This window comes from Pantherophis guttatus, chromosome 1 (assembly GCF_059756535.1).
Source record: "Pantherophis guttatus breed Tessera chromosome 1, ASM5975653v1, whole genome shotgun sequence".
Lineage (NCBI taxonomy): Eukaryota > Metazoa > Chordata > Lepidosauria > Squamata > Colubridae > Pantherophis > Pantherophis guttatus.
Window position 1 is genome coordinate 7411554 of NC_142063.1, and position 16097 is coordinate 7427650.

The 16097-nt window shown below is 39.9% G+C and overlaps 2 protein-coding genes across 2 annotated transcripts; both read left to right on the forward strand.

Annotated features, from left to right (window-relative positions):
* Nucleotides 1-3482: 3482 nt before the first annotated feature.
* Nucleotides 3483-8025, forward strand: LOC148116305 (vomeronasal type-2 receptor 26-like). The gene has a single exon (XM_087893435.1). It carries the CDS (start codon nt 5271-5273, stop codon nt 6225-6227), a length of 957 nt encoding a protein of 318 aa, XP_087749561.1. The 5' UTR covers nt 3483-5270; the 3' UTR covers nt 6228-8025.
* A 439-nt stretch (nt 8026-8464) lies between these two features.
* On the forward strand, nt 8465-15388 carry LOC148116306 (vomeronasal type-2 receptor 26-like). Its single transcript, XM_087893454.1, has 7 exons — nt 8465-8555; nt 9258-9394; nt 9627-9797; nt 10627-10870; nt 12149-12152; nt 12782-12894; nt 13958-15388. The coding sequence occupies exons 1-7, from the start codon at nt 8465-8467 to the stop codon at nt 14860-14862; spliced, it is 1665 nt and encodes a 554-aa protein (XP_087749580.1). The 3' UTR covers nt 14863-15388.
* The last annotated feature ends 709 nt before the right edge of the window (nt 15389-16097 follow it).

Here is a 16097-nt window from a genome sequence, read left to right on the forward strand (position 1 = left end):
TTTTGGTCCTTTATCATGCCCATCTTTGCATGAAATGTTCCCTTCATATCTCCAATTTTCTTGAAGAGATCTCTGGTCCTCCCGATTCTATTGTTTTCTTCTACTTCTTTGCACCCTTCATTTAAGAAGGCGTTCTTATCTCTTCTAGCTATTCTCTAGAATTTTGCATTCAATTGGGTATATCTTTCTCTTTCTCCCTTGCCTGTCAGGGTTCCAAGTAACACCCCCAATTAATGAAAACTCCAAGGCTTGAGTTTCCTTAAAGTTGCATTTTATTAGAGATGTCATATTGGCACATCTGGGAAAACCCGAATCTGAAAGTTTCCAAGTTTTCTCCACCCACAGAAAAGTTCAAGTCCCTGTCCAACACCCACATGTCCATCACATGGTCCAATCAAACATCATTCCAACTGGAGATGCCTCTCAGTTCCAGCCTTCCAGGTGCAGGGCAAGTTGTCCTTGACTTCTTGAGAAAGGAATGTTAGTATTACTATACATCACCCATGCTCCATACAATCCCCCCTCCCAATTTCCCACAGTACATTTTGGCCAGCCTTGCTGGAGCTAGGTGCCAACGATATAGCATTTTATACTGATTTTCCTTATAAGCCACTGATTTTGTTAATATATAGTTTTTATTCCAAATAGTTTCCCAATCATCTAGGTTTATGTTATGCCCTACAATCATCGGTTTTGCCCATGTTTTGCCCATGCGATCATCGGTTCTTTTACCACCTCCTCTGCTCTATCAAATTCTAATAAATAATTATATAATTTAGATATTAATTTTCTTTCAGGGCCAATCAGCAATTTATCTAATTGTCTTGGTTCCAAATCTATTCCATATTCCTCCTTATCGTTTTTGTATCTGGATTGTAGTTGTAAGTATGGCCACCAGTCAATGGATATTCCTTGTTCTTTTAATACCTGGTTTAATACCTGGTTACTTTTCAGCTTTCCCTGTTTATGTAAGATTTCTGTGTATCTAGGCATTTTACTAATGTCTAATGTGTTGGGGTGGATCATAGCTTCCATGGTAGATAGCCAACCGGGAATTTTCATATAATGTTTCTTCTTTATATCTTCCCTAATTCATATCAGTACATCTCTTATTTTATGTCTGTAAAAGTATGAATGTATCCTATTCCCTTTGTCCCACATAAAAGCATGCCACCCCTTTTGTAAATTGTGTCCTTCCAGAATTAAGATTCTTCTATTCCTTAAATTGACCCAATCCCTTATCCAAACTAACGTCGCCGCTTTGTGGTATAGTTCCCATGCCGGAAGACCAAAACCACCCCTACTTCTACTATCTTGGAGAAAGCGTAATTTTATCCTTGCCTTTCTTCCGGACCAGAAAAGATTAGTAATAATTTTATTAAGTTCCATAAAAAAATTTCTATCTAATGGGATGGGGATTGTTTGAAATAAATGTAATAGTTTAGATAGGATATTCATCTTAATAGTCGCTATCCTACCTAAAAGCGATATTTGTAACATTTCCCACTTTTCCAAATCTTTCTTAATTTGTTAGACCAGCACCATATAGTTATCCTCCTTTAACGAGGAACACCTCGCTTTTAAGCATATCCCTAGATATTTAATTTTCTTAACAATTTGTAAGTCCATTTCTTTTTCTGATTCTTTTTTTCTGAGTTGTTGTTAGATTTTTAACTATCATTTTGGTTTTCCCTCTATTAATTTTAAGTCCTGATACTTCCCCATATGTTTCTATTTCCCGTATTAGGGAGGGGCCAGATTCCAGAAGTTCCTCAATAATAAATACCATATCGTCAGCAAAGGCCTGTGCCTTGTATTCTTCTCTTTTAATTTTCATTCCCTTTATCTCTTGGTTTGCTCTAATTCTATTTAATAATATTACTAAAGTTAAAATGAAAAGAGATTGTGTCCCAGTATTGCTTTTCCTACTCTTTTATTGACTATGAAGGCTACTCCATTTCTTCTGAGGGATTCTTGCCCACAGTAGTATACCTGATGGTCATCTGAATTAAATTCACCCATTCTTGTCCATTTTAGTTCGCTGATTCCTAAGATGTCGATGTTCAGTCTTGTCATCTCTTGTTTGACCACGTCCAGCTTGTCTTGATTTATGGATCTTACATTCCAGGTTCCTATGGAGAAAAAATCTTTTCAGCATCAGACTTTCCATTCACCACCAGATACATCCACAGCAGAGTTTCCTTTTGGCTTCAGCCCAGTCGCTTCATTCTTTCTGGCGCTACTACTACTAGCCCTCTGCTCTTCCCCAGTAGCATATTGGACACCTTCCAACCTGAGGGGCTCATCTTCCAGCGTCATATCTTTTTGCCTTTTGGTACTACTGTCCATGGGGTTTTCATGGCAAAAATACTCGAGAGGGTTGACATTTCCTTCTCCAGTGGATCACGTTTTGTCAGCGCTCTCTACTATGACCTGTCCATCTTGGGTGGCCCTGAATGGCATAGCTCATAGCTTCATTGAGCTATGCAAACCCCTTTGCCACAACACGGCAGTAATCCATAAAGAGGGCCATAACTGTAGCTCTAACTAAATAGTCCTATTTCTAAAGGTCTCTTTTATTTCAGATTCTTGCCTATTTGAGAAATGTGCAATTCAACAACAGCGCTGGAGATGAAGTCTCCATCTCAGAAGATGGATTGGGATCTGCTCGTTATGATCTTTTGAATTGGATTCTCCTCCCAAATCAATCCTTTGTTCCCATAAAAGTTGGGCAAGTAAATCCTAAGGCTCCCCCAGGCCAAGATTTCACCATTAACTCTGATGGAATCATCTGGGCCAGAAAGGTGAGCTGCAACGAAATGTTGTAAGTTCAGGGAAAGAGTCATTCTCTTCCTGAGATGCAGCACATGTTCCTAACTTGAAAAATAATCAATTGAATCAGAAATTATGGCATTTGGTGAAAAATCTGCTTTGCACACAACACCTTTGAGCTCTGATTTATGTCATTCCATAAAGAATTAGACTTGGAATTGACTTCTGCTTGAAACACAGGATGCAATTAAAAGTAAGCAACAGTGATTTCCACGAACCACTTCCTCTCAGTTGTATCCTGACAGTTCTTTCTTTTAGAAATTCTCTTGTCCCATCACAAGACTTCCTCTGCAGGCTGAGACTCCAGTTTCAATCTCCCACATCCATGGGTGTGTGAGGAATGCCACTGGCCTGAATCCCTCAGGACTGTTCTTGATTTCTGACAGACAGTGGCAATATGTTTCTTTAGAAGAGAATCTGAACACAGAAGAAGGAATAAGGGAGGGAAATAGGAATGGGGAAAAGCATGAATGCAGCAGGTTGATTGCTTAGGTCATCTCAAGTGTTTCTCTTTTCTCTTTCAGAAGGTGCCCTTTGCCAGGTGTGGCATCAAGAGGTGCCATGCAGGAGAGAGGAGAAGAGTTCCAGAGGGAAAGCAGGTTTGCTGCTACCATTGTGAGGGTTGTCCCGAAGGGACCTTTTCTAATCAGACAGGTAGACAAGACTTCAAATATAGATCTTCCAGGATCAAAGAAAACATTCATTACGTCATGTTTGTCATTTTAAGAAGATTGACATGAAACAATATTTTTTCAGGAAAACCTTTCAGTTTACAGATCTAAACTGCCCTGGCCACAGAGACACCTTTCCCGATCCTCAGCAGTTCCATGCAGGATAGCTTTAGGGCAGAATTTATGAATCTCCAACTTGGATGTCCACTGCTACTCTAACATCCAATTGGAAAAACTGCCTTCCAATCTTTCCTGAGGAAGTGGGGTTTGAGGTCCAAGCTTTAATTTTTATTATTCAGGATAAGCTCCTTCCGTCCCCACTATCAGCCTCTGAGGAAATAGAAAATATAGTAAGAAACAAGAATTTCTAACTAATGCAAAGATTGGCCTCATTTATATTTGTCTTTCAGGCACATTTAGAATCTGATTTTTTTTAAAAAAAAGTTGACAAGAAGGAGGAACTTGTCCATTAAAAAATTCCTTCTCATGTGCTGCAACTGGTTACATGTCCGGTCCCATAGATCTCTATTGGGATGCTGCCATACTGGTGGGAGGGGGAGGCTTGGGGGGGGGTTGTGCAGGTTTCGTTTGCATTGCTTTGCTGTACCTTGTGGGGAAAAGGGAGTGGGGAAGGAAAGTGCCTTAGGTCATTCTAGGGAGGGGGGAAGGAACGTGCGTTGAGCTATCTTCCAGGATCAAAGAAGAGATTCTGTGAGAGAAAAATTCCCTCCCAGTTGCTGTGCCTATTAATGACCTTTGGCTTAAATAATTGAATAAGCCAATCCGAGCGCAGCTCCTAGTTTTGAATCTCCCGGGCTTTTCTAACTGCCACTGAGACAGTATATAAGGAGCTGCTTGCCAGGAGGCTAAACCAGTTCGGGATCTGAGGCAGAGCTGAAGTCACTAAAGCCTCCTCCTTCTGAGGAAGAAAGACCCGGACTCCAATCGCACAGAGTGATTGCAGAAAGAGCTGACCGGACATTGCAAAAGGAAACTTGACTACTGATGTTCTTTTAATAGACTTTGTTTTATTCGTGTAAATAAAAACAGTTTAGTTTAAGCTCTTCTGAGACTTGTCTGTTTGGTGAATTATAAAGAGATAAGGTTGCGGTCTACAAACCTCCATAGCACATTCATTGAATCTATTTTGTTTATTGTGATCATTTTTGATATGATTGACATGCACTCATACTTTTCAGCAGAACCTTTCAGTTGATGGATCTAAATTGCCCTGGCCACAGAAGTCACCTTTCCCAATCCTCAGCAGTTCCATGCAGGATAGTTTTAGGGCAGAATTTATGAATCTCCAACTTGCATTTCAACTCCTCTTCTAATATCTGATTATGAAACCCAAATTCTAATCTTTTCCTGAGGAAGTGGGGTTTTCAGTCCAAGCTTTAATTCATCCATCAATGCTATCAAACTCTGAGGAAATAGACCTGCCAGAGAAAGAGGAGATTCATCTATCTGTGCCTCTTTGATAGAGTAGGAGCAATCAAATAAGTGTGAATGAACACATTTGAAGCACAAAGCAGAGAGGTTAAGGCAGGGATCATGTACAGATAAATAGCAACATTCCTGGATAACAGGTCTATCGATCTTCTGTGTGTTCCATTATAAAGTAGGGGAGAAAACAGGCAGCAATCTCAAACTGAAAACTACATTACTTGTGGAAGTCCACAGTGAATGGATAGCTGGAACTGAACTAATCCTCGTCACTGGCTAATCTATCCTAGAATCATTATAAGTGCAGCATGATTTCCTTGAATGAATGAACATCTTCTTAAACATCTTCTTAAACAAAGATTCTTGATTTCAGATGCAGCTCAATGTGAACCCTGCCCAGAAGACCAATATTCCAACAAGGACAAGGACCAATGCATTGCCAAGAAGATCCACTTCCTTGCCTATCAAGACACCATTGGAAACACTTTAGTTTCTCTCACTCTTTTTCTCTCTGTGAGCACATCTGCAGTCCTGGTGATTTTCTATAAATATCATGACACACCGATTGTTAAGGCCAACAACAGAGAACTCACCTACATCCTCCTGGTCTCCCTCCTGCTCTGCTTCCTCTGCTCCTTCCTCTTCATTGGTCAACCAGGGAAGGTCACCTGTCTCTTCCAACAATCTGCCTTTGCCATTCTCTTTTCCCTGGCAGTTTCCTCTGTGTTGGCAAAAACTGTCATGGTGGTTCTGGCCTTCATGGCCACCAAACCGGGGAACAAGACAAGGAAACTCTTAGGAAAACCACTGACCAACTTCATTGTTTTAGCCTGTCCTCTGGTCCAAGCAGTAATTTGTGCCACCTGGCTGACAACTTCTCCCCCATTTCCTAACTTGGATTTCCACTCCTTGTTTGGAGAGATCGTCTTGGAATGCAAGGAAGGTTCAGCTTTAATGTTTTACATTGTCCTCATCTATCTAGCTTTTTTGGCTTTTGTTAGTTTCACTGTGGCATTTCTAGCTAGGAAATTGCCTGATAGTTTTAACGAAGCCAAGTTCATTACTTTTAGCATGCTGGTCTTTTGCAGTGTTTGGATCAGCTTCCTCCCCACCTACCTGAGCACCAAAGGGAAGTCCATGGTGGCTGTGGAGATCTTCTCCATTTTGGCCTCTGGGGCTGGTCTCTTGGCTTGTATTTTTTTCCCCAAATGCTACATTATTCTGCTGAGGCCCGATCTCAATTGTAGAGAAAATATAGTAAGAAACAAGAATATCTAACCAAGGCAAGGAGTTGCCTCATTTATATTTGTCTTTCTGGCATGTTTAGAAAGTGATAAGATTTCTAATAAATGATGACATGAAGGAGGAATTTATCCATAAAAGAATTCCTTATCAAATTTTGCAACTGCTTACAATATTCCTCTGGTCAGTCTTTTGTTTTTCATGTTTTCAAAATGTCCTTAGTGAGGTCCAGTGCCCTGTATGGAAGGAAAACTTCTTGTTAAAGATGTGTTTATTATTTTGGATATTTCTAAGTTTATATGGCAAAGGAAAAAACCAAGAATCTGATACAAACTACTGCAAGATTGTAAGGAAAAAGGGGTCTTGGGTTTTCCAGACTTGAAATTATATTTTGAGACATGTTGTCTGGCCTTGTTAAAAGAGTGGGTGAACCTCCAGAATAAGAGGCTACTTGGATTAGGGGGCCACGAATTAAGGTTTGGTTATTTATGGTATGATAAAGTTAAAGTTAATGTTGATTTTAATAATTACTTTGCTAGATGTGCCATACTTAGAGTTTGGAATAAATATAAAACAAGGTTCTATACGAAGTTGCCTCTTTGGGTGTCCCCACAAGAAGCTTTTTTAAGAAAATAAATGGTGGTGAAGCCAGACGGCTGGACGTGTGGTAAAATATTATCTTCAAACTGGTGAACCTACATTAAAGTTGAGGGAAGAATTTGAATTAGAAGGTTATGTTTGCCATTGGTTTACATACCAACAACTGGAAGAATGGCTTAAATCAAATAAAAAGAGTTGTGGGTTTGATTTTGCTAAGAATGAATTGGAAATATTACTGTGTGGTAATGATGACCATATTATTGCTAAGATTTATAAAATGTTATTGAAATTGAATTTCGAAAGTGAACATGTAAAGCACTGTATGATTCACTGGCTAAGGAATTTCGGATATAATGTGATGCTTGAACAATGGGAAAATATGTGGATGAAATGTTTAAAATTTACACTAAAGTATAATTTCAAAGAAAAATTTGATAAGATGATGTATCGCTGGCATTTAACACCAGATAAGTTATCCAGAATGTATAACGGTATTTCAAATAAAGAAAAAGAAAAAAGGAAGTTTTACCATTTATGGTGGACCTGTGATAAAGCAAAGAAATTTTGGAGTAAGGTTCATATTATAATACAGAATATTCTTCAAAGGAAAATAAAAATGAAACCAGAAACTTTTCCTTTGGATTTAATAGAAAAAGACTTGGAGAAAAAAATTGATCTTTTATATATTGAAAGCAGCAAGAGTATTATACGCACAAAAGTGGAAGGAGACTTAGATTCCCACTATGGAGGAAGCTGATGGAGTTGGCAGAAGTGGAAAAAATTGATCATTTTGGTTAAAGGAAAGAATATAAGTATGTTTATTTCCACATACAGAAATTCTGAACTTTATGCTTGAGGTGGAAAAAAATGAAACTTTGATTTGGATTTTACCGATTAGATTGATATGTTTTTCTAGAAATGGCTAGTTTATATTACTATGGAAAAACAAAAAGTTGTGGTTTGAAGTTAATGCTTTTTTTTTCTTTCTTCAACAGAGGGAGTCAGAAGTCAATGTTTCTTCTTTTCTTTTCCCCAATTTCTCCTGGTGTAGGGTTTCCTGCCTGGGCAGGGGGTTGGACTAGAAGACCTCCAAGGTCCCTTCCAACTCTGTTATTCTATTCTATTCCTCGCTTTTCTCTCCCTGTTTCCCCCTCACACACACTGTGTCTTCCTCTTTACTTTTGTATTTTGTATTCTATCTAATAACCTAATAAAAAACGTTAAACTGCAAAAAGATGTGTTTATTGTTTCAAAGAGGATGCCATGGAGGACTTTCAATGTGATAACCTTGGGTTGGGCATGGATGCAAAGCAGAAACCAATGCAGCTTGTAAAACAGGGCTATGACATGAGCCATACTAGGGGTAGATAACATTGTCCACCCTGCTTCATTCAGCATCAGCTGTAGCTTCCAAATGCTCTTCAAAGGTAGCCCTACGTAGAGCCCATTGTGTGAATTCAAATGCAAGAGGACCAGGGCATGAGTGACTGAGCCCAGGGAATCACGATCCAGGAAAAGGTCCAACTGGCATACTATAAGAAGTTACGGAACTAGAAAGAGTTCTGAGTCCAGGAGGGCAGGAAGGCCTCATCCCCAAGAAGCAGTTGGGACTCCCCTCCCCACTCTGCACCACCCGAACCCAGCTCCAGAGCTGACCCACACACCCTGCACTCATGGATTTTGGGGTCCCACAGCCAGGCCACTCCCGCTTTGCTTCCTGCCTCACCTTGCAGCAGTGGCAGCAGCAGCAGCCAGGATCAAGAGGCAAGCAACTTTCAAATCAGTTTCTGCCTAAACCTTGATTTCTGTCCTAGGAGGGAAGGTGATAATTATGACCGGGCAGGAGTCATGCTACTTCTGATGATGCTGATGCTCTTCTGGCTCCTGGCTCCGACTACAGCAAAGAGGCTGCAAACCATTTGTGTGCTCAGGTGTTATATCCAGTTAAATGAAAACTACTATAGGCCTGGTGATCTCATTCTTGGTGGGCATTTGCCCTTGGGAACAACGTTAAAGTCTCCTGTCCCAGACTTTAATACAGTGAAGCTTATTTTTGATAATGTGTAAGTTTCAGCTGAAGGAGAAACATGCAGATAATTGTTTTCTTTGCTTTAAACTCAGGGAATTTTTTCAGAAATGCTTCTTCTAGTGTATTCTACTGTCCTGGTGTAGTGCACATTTTGTGCTTTTCTCAATAAATTAGCAAGCTCTTCAAATAGGCTGGAATTCTCAATCTCCTCATCAGGAAGATGACAAACAACAACATTGAAGAGGGAAGCTGTGCTGGCCTAGTGAAAAAGTCAAATTATGATATTAATCTGACCAGTAACTTCTGGTAGAAAATTCAAATAAAAGCTCAACACTCTTCAAGTATTCAGAAGTTACAAAAATCCCTCTCAGCGTTGGAATCAGCATTGCTCATGTGTAATGGCCTTCAGTAAAGCTATGAGGTGACTCCCACTGTAGTCCTGTGCTCAGCAATCCTTACCACACCTGAAGAAGCTGCTCCAAGAGGGACCTTAAATAATTACGGTGAAGGGGGAGCAGTAGGAAAGGATTACAGCCACTGCAGCAAAGTGAATATGGAAGGAATGATAGAGAGTGTAAAAGAGTCCATGATATCAATGGAAAGGCTTCTGTCCTTTCTCACAGTCATCCAAGTTCAGCCAAAGGAAATCCTTTGAAAAAAAACTGTAACATTTTTCTCACTACAGATTCGCCATCAGTAACTACCAGCAGTTCCTTGCACTGATGTTTGCTATCTCCGAGGTCAATAAGGATTTTCTTCTGCTCCCCAACATCACCCTTGGCTTCCACATCTATGGCCATTTCCAGAGCGAGAAGATTATTTCCTTAAACAGCCTCTCCATGCTCTCCTCACGAGGCCAAGTGGTCCCAGGTTACAAATATCACCTGCAGGACACTCTGCTCTCCATTATTGGTGGTCTCAGTACCAAGTCCTCAAGGCTGATGGCCTCCATCTTCAGCATCTTTAAGGTCCCACAGGTAAGAGAACTTCCTTGGATGCATTATGGAATAGATAAAGATCAAAATCACACACTGAAGCCAAACATGTAACTAAAAGTAGTTTTTTTGTGGGGTGGGGCATATAATGAGCTTTTGACTCTTAGATTATTCTTTATTAAAGGGTAACCAGCATTTTAGTGCCATTTATTCTCTGTATTAGTTTCTTCTATATGGTTTCTTCTCTTGTCTTCTGACAACCAATAAAAATGGCTAAGAAGGGAAGAAGATGAACTTTGCCTGTCAAAGTGAGTCAGCTTGACTTGAGGGCCATCAACCACACAATGGTCACCACTAAAGTCAGCATAAAACTTTGTCTTTGAAAACAGAATCTCTTTTTCTCCAGCTCGGTGTTGGCTTTGAGTTCTCTCAGGGAGAGAGAAGAGTTTATCCTTCCTTCTTCCGGATTAATCCCAAGGAATCTCCTCAGTATGTGGGTTTAGTCCAGCTGCTCCTGTATTTCCAGTGGAACTGGGTTGGACTACTGGCCCCTCAAGATGAGAGGGGAGAACGTTTCATCTCAACTCTGATGCCAATGCTCCAGGAGAAGGAGATCTGCCTGGCCTTCACTCTAATGCTGGAATTGGATAGTATTCTAATCACTCAGGACAAGTTTATTCTCAATTTCCATACCTGGTCTAAAGCAGAAGTGTTTATTCTATTTGCTGACTTAGCTGTTACTAGCAGTTTAATAGGGGCAGTAAATTTTTTTGAAAAATTCATAAAAGTATCATTTAGAAAAGTTTGTATCTTCACTTCCCATTGGAAACTTGGTGTGGAGGAATCTAAATACATATTGCGATATTTAAAGGTTTTCCATGGAGTCTTGCATTTTAGGGACCACTCCGGGGATGTGTCTCAATTCAGCCACTTCCTCCTATCATTAGATCCCTTGAACCCCAAAGGAGATGTCTTTCTCCCTCCGTGGTGGGAAGCGGTCTTTCGCTGCAAGATCCATAAATCAGGAAAGATCCCTCCAAAGGGGAAAAAACAATGTACAGGAAAGGAGAATCTGCAGAATGTGCCCAATTACACTATTGAAAAAAGAATGACAGGTGAAAGTTACAATATCTACAATGCTGTTTATGCTTTGGCACATGTTTTACATGCAATGGATGGATCCAGAGTTCGACCGACCATGATGAGGCTTGGAAAGAGGATCTCAGATGTCCAGTCATGGCAGGTAATTTCTTTGGTTTTTGACTCAGTCCACAGACACTTAAATTGGATGCTCCCCATATGAATTTCTTCAGTTCCTGATTAAATGTCTGCGTTCTCCCATACCAATTCATCTGAGAAACTGCCCGTCTTTTTAGTTTACCATTTGTTGTGCTACACAACTTGTTGTGTGAAAACAGCTTCTGATTAAGAATGGATGGAAACTAACCAAGGAGAGAAGCAACCTAGAACTTAGGAGAAATTTCTTAAGGGTGGGTTTACCTTTAGAATTTGTGGGAGCCTCATTGCTGGAGTCATTGAAGAAGAGACAGGATAGCCACTTGTCTGAAATCGTAGAGGATCTGTTGCTTGAGCAGGGGGTTGGATTAGAAGACCTCCAATGTCCCTTCCAATACTCTGATTCTCTTTCTATGATAATATACAGCACAGAGCAAGATTCAAAGGGGTCCTAATGGACTCCTGGTCTGAAATTCATCAGAATTTCCTGCATCAAAGCCTGAAATGTTGGACCTCTCTAACTAGTGAAGTGATCAACCAGGTCGGATGCTTCTTTCCACATGGCCCAATTGATGAAACCTGGTTCCTGCCTTCTGCTGCCTTTGACAATGAGCTAGAGAAAACCAGTGGAATTTTCCATGATTCTCTTAGGAATGGTTTATTCATTCCAAAAATTCCTTTATCAATTAAAAAGACCATGGGAAAAAGTAACTATTTGAAAGTGCATGTAGCCAAGTATCACAAGAGGAAAAGCCTACAATTAAATTTAGATTGTGGAACTAAAATTCTTGTGTTTTGCTCAAATTGGAGTTGGAAACCATGCCCAGTGATGAAGAGAAAACTTTTAGTTTCAGAGTTAAATACACCTGATTCCTCAGATTTCCAGCAAGAGACAGAACTAGCTTCTCAAATATAAACCCATCTTCTCAAGATGCCCTTTATATGATGATAGAAGCCATGATGTCTCATTTGTAGCTTTAGCCCAAATATTCGAATTTCTGAATGTCTCTTTTATTTCAGATTCTTGCCTATGTGAGTAATGTGCAGTTCAACAACAGTGCTGGAGAGGAAGTCTCCTTTTCAGAAGATGGACTGGGATCTGATTGTTATGATCTTCTCAACTGGGTTCTCTTCCCCAATCGATCTTTTGTCCACAGGAAGGTTGGTCAAGTAAATCCTGAGCCTCCTCCAGGCCAGGATTTCACCGTTTACTCTGATGAAATCATCTGGGCCACAAAGGTGAGTTGCAAGGAAATGTTCTAAATTCACAGAAAGATTCATTCTCTTCCTGAGGTGCAGAACATCTTTCTAAGTTGAAAAATAATCAATTGAGTCAGAAATTATGGCAGTTATTTGGTGAGAAATCTGCTTTGTATGTAACACATTTGTGGTCTGATTTGTGTCATTCCATAAAGAGTTAGGCTTGGGAGTGACTTCTGCTTGAAACGCAGGATGCAATTACAGCTAGTAACAGTGATTTCCATTGACCACTGTCACTCAGTTGTATCCTCATGGTTCTTTATTTTAGAAATGCTCTGGTTCAGTCACAATCCTTCCTCTGCAGCTTGAAACCCCAGTTAACTCCACCATCTGTTGATGTCTCAGGAATTCCAGTGGCCTGAACCCCCCAGGAGCTGTTCCACATTTCTGATAGATGGTAGCAATGTATCTCTTTAGAAGAAAATCTGAACATAGAAGTAGGAGTGGGGAAAAGCATGAATGCAGCAGGTTCATTGCTTAGATCATCTCAAGTATTTCTCTTTTCTCTTTCAGAAGGTGCCCTTTGCCAGGTGTGGCATGAAGAGGTGCCATGCAGGAGAGAGGAGAAGAGTTCCAGAGGGCAAGCAGGTTTGCTGCTACCAGTGTGACCCTTGTCCAGAAGGGACCATTTCTAATCAGACAGGTAGACCATACTTCAAATTTAAATCATTCAGGATCAAAGAAGACATTCATTAAGTCATTTTTTTGTTATTGTTATTTTTATGAGATTGTCATGAAATCATATCTTCCAGGAAAACCTTTGCTGAAATCAGTTTCCAGATATAAACAGCCCCGGCCACAGAGACCACCTTTCCCAATCCTCAGCAGTTCCATGCAGGATATCTTTAGGGCTGAATTTATGAATCCCAACTGGGATTTCCATTGCTACTCTAACATCCAATTGCAAAAACTGCCTTCCAAACTTACCTGAGGAAGTGGGGTGTGAGGTCCAAGCTTTAATTTTTATTATTCAGAATAAGCTCCTTCTGTCAGCACTATCAACCTCTGAGGAAATAGACCTGCCAGGGAAAGAGGACATTCATTTATTTATGTCTCTTTGATAGAGCAAGAGGGAGCAAAAAACATCTAAATGAACAAATTTGAGATACGAAGTAGAGAGGTTAAGGCAGGGCAGGGGTGAAATCCAGCAGGTTCTGACAGGTTCTGGAGAACTGGTAGTGGAAATTTTGATTAGTTCAGAGAACTGGCAAATACCAGCTCTAGCTGGTCCCAGAGTGGGGTGGGAATGGGGATTTTGCAGTATCCTTCCCCTGGTACACCCACCAAGCAACACCACACCTACCAAGCAACACCCAAAGAACCAGTAGTAAAAAATTTTGAATTTCACCACTGAAACAGGGATAATATACACACAAACAAAACAGCAGCATTTCTGGATAACAAATCTGGGTTCCATTATAAAATGGGAGAAAAAAAAGGCAGCAACCTTAAACTGAAAGCCACGTTACTCATGGAACTGCAGAGTGAATGGATAACTGGAATTGGATAAATCCTCATCTCTGGCTAATCTATCCCCAGGATCATCGTAAATGAAGAATGATTTGCTCTTTTTGATGTCCCATAAATTACACATGGGTTCTCACAACACGCCAACAGCAGAAAGGCAACACTCATATGTTCTTTAAAATAGGGATAATGGGCATGGTAGATGCCCCGGAAATTCTTAAATAGACTCTTGATTTCAGATGCTGTTCACTGTCAACCCTGCCCAGAAGACCAATATCCCAACAAGGACAAGGACCAATGCATTGCCAAGAAGATCCACTTCCTTGCCTATCAGGACACCCTGGGATACACTTTAGTTTTTCTCGCTCTTTTCCTCTCTGTGATCACTTCTGCTGTCCTGGTAATTTTTTATAAACACCATGACACACCAATAGTCAAGGCCAACAACCGAGACCTCACCTACCTCCTCTTGACCTCCCTCCTGCTCTGCTTCCTCTGCTCCTTCCTCTTCATTGGTCAACCAGGGAAGCTCACCTGTCTCTTCCAACAATCTGCTTTTGCCATCCTCTTTGCCCTTGCAGTTTCCTCTGTTTTGGCAAAAACTGTCATGGTGGTTTTGGCCTTCATGGCCACCAAGCCAGGGAACAAGACAAGGAAACTCTTAAGAAAACAACTGACCAACTCCATTGTCATAGCCGGTCCCTTGATCCAAGCAGTCCTTTGTGCCACCTGGCTGGGAACCTCTCCCCCGTTTCTTAACTTGGACTTCCACTCCTTGTTTGGAGAGATCATCTTGGAATGTAAGCAAGGCTCAGCTGTAATGTTTTACATTGTCCTCTCTTACCTAGGACTTTTGGCTGTCATCAGTTTCACAGTGGCCTTTCTGGCTAGGAAATTGCCTGATAGTTTTAATGAAGCCAAGTTCATTACTTTTAGCATGCTGGTCTTTTGCAGTGTTTGGATCTCCTTCCTCCCCACCTACCTGAGCACCAAAGGGAAGTCCATGGTGGCTGTGGAGATCTTCTCCATTTTGGCCTCTGGAGCTGCTCTCTTGGCTTGTATCTTTTTCCCCAAATGCTACATTATTCTGCTGAGGCCGGATCTCAATTGTAGAGAAAATATAGTAAGGAACAAGAATTTCTAACCAATGCAAGGAGTTGCCTCATTTATAATTGTCTTTGTGGTATGTTTAGAATGTGATAAGATTTCTAATAAATGATGATGTGAAGGAGGAATTTGTCCATAAAGAATTCCTTATCAAGTTCTGCAAGTGCTTACAATATTCCTCTGGTCAGTCTTTTGTTTCTCATGTTTTCAAAGTGTCCTTAGTGAAGTCCAGTGCCCTGTATGGAAGGAAAACTTGTTGTTAAAGATGTGTTTATTATTTTGGATATTTTGTACGTTTATATGGCAAAGGAAAAAACCAAGAATTTGATACAAACTACTGCAAGATGCTAAGGAAAAAGGGGGTTTGGGTTTACCAGACCTGAAATTGTATTCTGAGGCATGTTGTCTGGCCTGGTTAAAAGAGTGGGTGAACCTCCAGAATAAGAGGCTACTTGAATTAGAGGGCCACGAATTAAGGTTTGGATGGCACGGTTATTTATGGTATGATAAAGTTCAAGTTCATGTTGATTTTAATAATTACTTTGCTAGACATGCTATTCTAAGAGTTTGGAATAAATATAAAACAAGGTTCTATACGAAATTGCCTCTTTGGTTGTCCCCACAAGAAGCTTTTTAAAGAAAAGAAATGGTGGCGAAGGCAGCCTGCTAGACGTATGGTAAAATATTATCTTTTTTTTTTTTTGAATTTTTTTTTAAACAAAACATAAAATATAAATCCATCTTCCATTATAATTTCAAACAGTGTGTCGGTCGGTTACAAATCTTTTGTGCTTCATCTCCATATTCAAAATTTACTAGTCATTTAGTTTCTCATATTTTCAAACAAATAAACATCCTCATTTGTCATTTATTTAACAATGGCTTTACCGCTTCATAAAAATTATTTTCAAGTATTATATTTATAACATTCATTTCATGTTTCATGTTTCATATTTCATTCCCATGCTTTCTTATCTAGCCATTGGTAAAATAAATCCTGTATCTTATAATATTTTTTATCTTCTTGTTCTCTAATTTCAAATGTCAATTTACTCATTTCAGCACATTCCATAATTTTCTTAATAACTTCATCTTGCGTTGGTATTTTTTCATTTTTCCAGGTTTTCGCAAACACAATTCTAGCCGCTGTTAAAACATTCACAATCAAATATCTCAATTCTCTACTGTATATTTCTGGCACAATTCCTAATAAAAAAATCTCTGGCTTAAAGTCTATGTGTTTTTTTAAATCACTTTTTCCAACCATGTATG

Coding starts and splice junctions, on each gene's coding strand:
- LOC148116306 (XM_087893454.1), top strand. CDS start 8,465: ATGGATTTTGGGGTCCCACAGCCAGGCCACTCCCGCTTTGCTTCCTGC. Junction 8,556..9,257: donor GCAGCAGCCAGGATCAAGAG/GCAAGCAACTTT, acceptor CTCCCACTGTAG/TCCTGTGCTCAGCAATCCTT. Junction 12,895..13,957: donor GACCATTTCTAATCAGACAG/GTAGACCATACT, acceptor TCTTGATTTCAG/ATGCTGTTCACTGTCAACCC.
- LOC148116305 (XM_087893435.1), top strand. CDS start 5,271: ATGAATGAACATCTTCTTAAACATCTTCTTAAACAAAGATTCTTGATT.